This window comes from Dipodomys ordii, unplaced genomic scaffold (genome assembly GCF_000151885.1).
Source record: "Dipodomys ordii isolate 6190 unplaced genomic scaffold, Dord_2.0 Scaffold34, whole genome shotgun sequence".
NCBI lineage: Eukaryota > Metazoa > Chordata > Mammalia > Rodentia > Heteromyidae > Dipodomys > Dipodomys ordii.
In genome coordinates this window covers 14,371,046-14,377,058 of record NW_012267250.1, presented here as the reverse complement: position 1 = coordinate 14,377,058, position 6,013 = coordinate 14,371,046, and the positions used below count along the sequence as shown (strand labels likewise).

Here is a 6,013-nt window from a genome sequence, read left to right as displayed (position 1 = left end):
CCCTCAGCTCTTCAGCTCAAGGCTAGCGCTCTACCACTTGAGCCACAGTGCCATTTCCGGCTTTTTTCTTTTTGCTTATATGGTGCTGAGGAATCGAACCCAGGGCCTTGAGCATGCAAGGCAAGCGCTCTACCACTGAGCTACCTTCCCAGCCCTTCTTTTTTTTAATTTTTATTTTTTATTGTGAAAATACTGTACAGAGGGGGTTACAATTACATGGGCAAGATAATGAGTACTTTTTTTTTTTTGGCCAGTCATGGGGCCTGAACTCTGGGCCTGGGCACCAGTGCTGGGCCTTGAACTCTTGCCTGGGTGCTGTCCCTGAGCTTTTTGGCTCAAAAGTAGTAATCTACCACTTGAGTCACAGCTCCATTTCTGGCTTTTTGCTGGTTAATTGGAGACTCCAGTCTCAACAGAACAATCAGGGCATTGTGATGCAGTCCTGTCAGTCTAGCAACAAGAGAAAGATTTAAGATTACAGCTAGTCCAGTCTGGTTGTAACTTGATACCCCATTCAAAAACTAACAAAGTGTAAATGAAAAGGGTACTTGGTGGGTTCAGTTTGTAGGGGTGCCAGCCAACCAAGTTTACAAATCCCCTTAGCTTCCCCCCACCCCCCACCCCCCGAAAAGGAGAAAGTGTTCTGCAAGAGCAGACTGAGCTTTTACTAAAGATTAGTTTGGTTCCTAAAAAAACAAAAACAAGCTTAAAACTATTAACATAAAAAAATGAAAATATGCTAAAAATGTCTTTTTTATTTGTTATCTCCACATCAGTGGAGATAAAACATGTATAGTTCATGGTCTCTGAGCAAAGGCTGTTTTTCTGAATAATCAGTTTGGTTATTTTTTTAGGACCCCCCTGGGTCGAGCAAGAGCCTGGCTTCGATTAGCTCTCATGCAAAAAAAAATGGCTGATTACCTGCGCTGCTTAATTATTCAGAGGGATCTCTTGAGGTTAGTACCATTAAATCATGTTTATTTTCAGTTTTTACCTTGTTCTATCTTCCAAAAAGGATTGAAGCTATTTGAAAAGATATAAGTGATACAATAAGATGCTCTACAATAAAAGAAACAAAGCAGATGAAAACATATGGGTACAGTATAGGTCAGACAAAAGCCCCGGGGCTGGGAAGGTGGCTCAGTGATAGAGCGCTTGCCTTGCATGCCTGAGGCCCTGGGTTCCATTCCTCAGCACCACATAAGCAAAAAGAAAAAAGCCGGAAGTGGCGCTGTGGCTCAAGTGGTAGAGCGCTAGCCTTGAGCTGAAGAACTGAGGGACAGTGCCCAGGCCCAGAGTTCAAGCCCCACGACCAGACCCCGCCCCCCCCCAAAAAAAGAAGCCCAAAACATGAATACCACTTGCTGCTTTTTTTATCATCCAATATGGGCAAAATTATATATATTTCTGTTAATTTCATTTTTCCGAATTATAGTTAATTCTGTGGCTAAATATTTACATTGGCATTTTGGAGTTTAATTCTTTATTTTTCTTAAATGTTGAATATCTAAATAAATGCATCATAGCGGGCATGCTTAAGCTGAAGGGAATATTTAGGGCAGACTCTGAGAGAAAGAGATCTGTGTGAAAGGGTGTGGGCCCAGGGCTGCCCTTCTCATCCTCCTGGGAGCACGGCCCTGTGTTTGCTTTTGTTTGTCATTCAGGTTTTGCATCTTGGGTTTCCTGTTTGTTAATCGAGAGTGACCATCCATAAGCACTGCTATTTTTTAGTAGTGTTCTGAAGATTAATTGAAGTGATTAAGGGACACATACGGGATTTATTAATGAAGGCATAATACAGCGATAAGTATTCTCTGAATATAGATTGACAAGTCTGAGCTTTTAGACTATCCTATTTCTTTTACAAGTCTCAATTGAACATTTAAAAAATGTCAATATCCATGTCTTTAGTCAATGATCATCAGTTCAGCTTGAGCGCTGGAATGTTTCATAGTCCTTTCTGACTTTAGTCTTTATCCCAGAGGTTTTAATGAATCCTGGGATGGAAAATTCAGCTCTAATAAAAAGTATAATCAGATTATCAAGAGTCACTGTGCCCTTCTGGGAGTCAAATATGACAAGTCTCAGTGGCATCTCTTCATTCCCAACCCTTCTCCTCCCATCCTCCTTCCCTACTTCTTCTCCTTCTCCTCCGCTTTTCTCCCCTCCTCTCCATATTTGTTTTGGTCAGTCATGGAGCTTGAACTCAGAGCTTGGGTGATATCCCTGAGCTTTTTTTGCTCAAGGCTAGTGTTCTACCACTTTGGCCACAGTGCCACTTCTCAGTCTTTTTCTTTTAATATTTATATATAAGCATTTACATTTTGGAAAGTTAACATGTAAGGCTAATCTGAAGGCATTTAGACTATTTTCATGTTTATAGGATCGAAGATAAGGAAGGTAAGATGCTAAGGTTTCAAAATTTAGTTTTAGAGATCAATTTGTGATTGAGAGGTTTTGTTTTTGTTCTTCTAATTTCCACAGTGAGTTCTATGAGTATCATGCATTAATGATGGAAGAAGAAGGAACAGTAATTGTTGGGCTGCTGGTTGGCCTGAATGTGATAGATGCTAATCTGTGTGTAAAGGGCGAAGATTTAGACTCACAAGTAAGTGAGCACGGTGCTTTCATTTGCACACTTCCTCCTTGATATAGGGTTCCTCTGAGTTATAAATAGTGCTGTTAATCACTTAATGAGAAACATAATTCAGTTGCACAGTATATCGGATTTGTCATTGCTGTGTCTGAGAAAAGCGACTTCAGGTGGAAGGATTTATTCTGGCTCAGAGTTTGAGTTTTCAGCCCATGGTCAACTTGCTCTATTGCTCTGGAGCCTGTGGTGGGGCAGGAGGGGGTGGCAGAGAAAAGCTGCTCCCCAGGAAATGGAGAGGATAACAGGAAGGGGCCAAGGCCAAGGTCCATCCTTCAAAGGCATGCCCCTGCCACAGCTTCTTCCCACTAGGCCTTACCTTCCATTTTCCCACCACCTTGAAGTAAGTAGTCTTTTCCGAGTTTGAATCTACTGCTGGATTAGACCATTGATCAGAGCAGAGCCCTGATGATCCGGAAATGCCCCCACAGACTCAGCCAGAGGTCTCTTCACTAATCTCCTAAGTGTCACACATTGATGGTACTTCTGATAAGGTATTTGTTCTTATCACATAAAATAATTTTATTAACTTTAGGTTGGAGTGATTGATTTTTCCATGTATTTAAAGAATGAAGAAGATATTGGAAATAAAGAAAGGTATGATTTTTATGTTATTCTGCATGTTTTCTTTTATAGTTTTACAAATAAATTTGAAATTCACAGTGTAGTTCATGCTCCTTCCCGTGCCTCCTGTGGTTTCTGCTTTATTTTCTATTTACTTCCTTTAAAAGCTTTTAAGACATATAAATATCACATAGAAGAATGTGACTTTAGTATGAAGTTATACTTTCAGTCAAACTTGCCCTTACTGATAACCTATATTTTTTTAAATAGTGACAGTGTATTTCAGGCTTAAGTTTAAACTATGATAATGGCATGGTTAAGTCAAATATTAGCAAGTAATTCATTCAACAAAGTGTTAGTTACTCACTTCTAGGTGATAACAAAGATTCTTCAGTTTTGTTTTAAAGGCAAACAATGTTTTTATTACAGTGTTACAACACTTTTTAGATGATTTAAATTTTTTCTACCCTTCCCACTAGCACAAAAATATTCTTTCCCCCCAGGAATGTTCAAATTGCAGCCATCTTAGATCAAAAGAATTACGTTGAAGAATTAAACAGACAGCTCAAGTAAGTATTATGGATACTTAGCAATTTTATAAATATTGCTTTAGGGTTTTGTTTTCAGCGTAATCCTGTTCTAAGAGGGGATAACTGAGAACAGAAATGGGAGCGATGGAGTGGCTGGGTACGGCTCAGCAGTAGAGCACTTACTTGGCAGGCACAGCCCTTCTCTACACTGTTTAAAAAACACCAACAACAAAAAACACCCCAGAGAATTATTCATATCAGCAGAAGATTAGAGTCCAGTTTTGAATCTTCATAGAAGTTATATAGAACTTTAAACTTGTCACCATACCCTAGATAAGGTGAAAGTTTATAGTATTTTGATGGCTCAGAGACTCCTTTTTCTATCTCAAAGGGTTTCCTTCATGTGTAAATGGCCATCATCTGTGGAAGTTTTCTCATTACAGTCTAGTGCACCTCTACCAGAAATATAATGCAAGATAAGAGATTACTGTAAAATTTCTGGTAACCACATTAAAACTAAAGAATTTGATAATATAGTTTAATCCAATATGACTAAAGTATAGTTTCAATATGAATATAAAAATTATAAGGTATTTTACAGCTAAGTTTGGTGGTACACACCTGTAATCCTAGCACTCAAGAGACAGAGGCTCAGTTTACGGCCAACCTAAGCTATATAGTGAGACCTTGTCTCAAAAGAATGTTCAAGGCAGGAGCTCGTGGCTCACACCTGTAATCCTAGTTACTTAGGAGTCTGAGATAGGAGGATCAAAGTTCAAAGCCATCCTGGGCAGTTAGGCCTATGAGACTTTTTTTTGCCAGTCCTGGGCGCCTCTTTGTGTTCAAGACTAGCGCTATACCACTTGAGCCACAGCACCACTTCTGGCTTTTTCTGAGTAGTTTATTGGAGAGTCTCACAGGACTTTTATGCCCAAGCTGGTTTCAAACTGAGATCCTCAGATCTCAGCCTCCCGAATAGCTAGGATTACAGGCATGAGCCACTGACCCCTGTCCCTCCTGTGAGACTTATCTCCAATCCAGAAGTGGGCCTGTAGTTAAAGCTCTAGACTACCCTCGTACCCTTGAAAAAAACAGTTCAGAGTGAGAGCCCAGGCTCTTGAGTTCAAGTGCCAGAACTGGCAACCCCCCCTCACCCCCCATCCCGACATACACACACAGTCCAAGGCAACTCCTCCAACAAAGCATTTGTTTCTCTTATGGTGTTGATTGTCATCTAAAGGCAAGGCAGATATTATTGTCTGATTTTATTTTTTATTTTGTTTTGTCGATCATTGAGGCTTAAACTCAGGGCCAGGGCAGCTATTCCTGAGCTCTTTTTGCTCAAGGCTAGTGCTCTACCATTTTGAGCCACTGGTGGCTTTGAACTGTGATCTCAGATCTCAACCTGCTGAGTAGCTGGGATTATAGGCATGAGCTACCAGTGCCCAGCTGTTGTCTGACTTAATAGAAAGGAATCTAAAATCACTGGATGTAAAATAAAAAGGGAACTGAAGTCCAGAAAGGTTTACAACTGTCAAGGTGACAAGTTACAAAGTGGGAGGCAAGGCCACACCGTGATCTTGCATTTCTCAGGCCTATTCTAATAGTCTTACCTTTAACATGCTGGCGTGCCAGTTGTTGGATAATTCATATGTTTGCCTGTGAATTATTATACTTAAGGTACAATATTTTGTTCTTGTTTTGGAGGAACTACGGTTTGAACTTGGAGCCTCTACCAAAATAATATGAATGGATAAACATTTTTCTTACTTTACAAACAATTTAAGTACCAAACTAGTTTATAAAACTGATAGAAAGCCAGGCACTGGTGGCTCATGCTTATATTCCTAGCTACTCAGGAGGCTCAGATCTGAGAATTGCAGTTCAAAGCTAGCTGGGGCAGGAAAGATCCTAAGACCCTTATCTCTTATCTCCAATTAACCACCAGAAAACCAGAAGTGCCACTGTGGCTCTAATGGTAGAGCTCTTGCCTTGAGCTGAAGAGCTCAGGGACAGCACCCAGGACCAAAGTTCAAGCTCCACAACTGACCAAAAAAACCCCCAAACCCCAAAACAACAAACTGATAGAATGTTTGTTGTGTGCCAGTTGTATTTTTTTTTTTTGTCGGTCGTGGGGCTTGAACTCTGGGCCTGGGCGCTGTCCCTCAGCTCTTCAGCTCAAAGTGAGCGCTCTACCACTTGAGCTACAGCGCCACTTCCGGTTTTCTGGTGGTTTATTGGAGATAGGAGTCTCACGGTCTCTCCTGCC

General features: G+C 40.7%; 1 protein-coding gene across 1 annotated transcript in view; it reads left to right on the top strand.

The window, feature by feature from the left end:
* Rufy2 (RUN and FYVE domain containing 2) overlaps window positions 1–6,013 on the top strand; it is a 30,086-nt gene that overhangs the window by 2,539 nt on the left and 21,534 nt on the right. Inside the window, exons 3-6 of the mRNA XM_013017055.1 lie at window positions 855–956; window positions 2,485–2,608; window positions 3,186–3,247; window positions 3,718–3,783. Coding sequence (XP_012872509.1) covers window positions 855–956; window positions 2,485–2,608; window positions 3,186–3,247; window positions 3,718–3,783 — 354 coding nt within the window. The remainder of the gene's footprint in view (window positions 1–854; window positions 957–2,484; window positions 2,609–3,185; window positions 3,248–3,717; window positions 3,784–6,013) is intronic.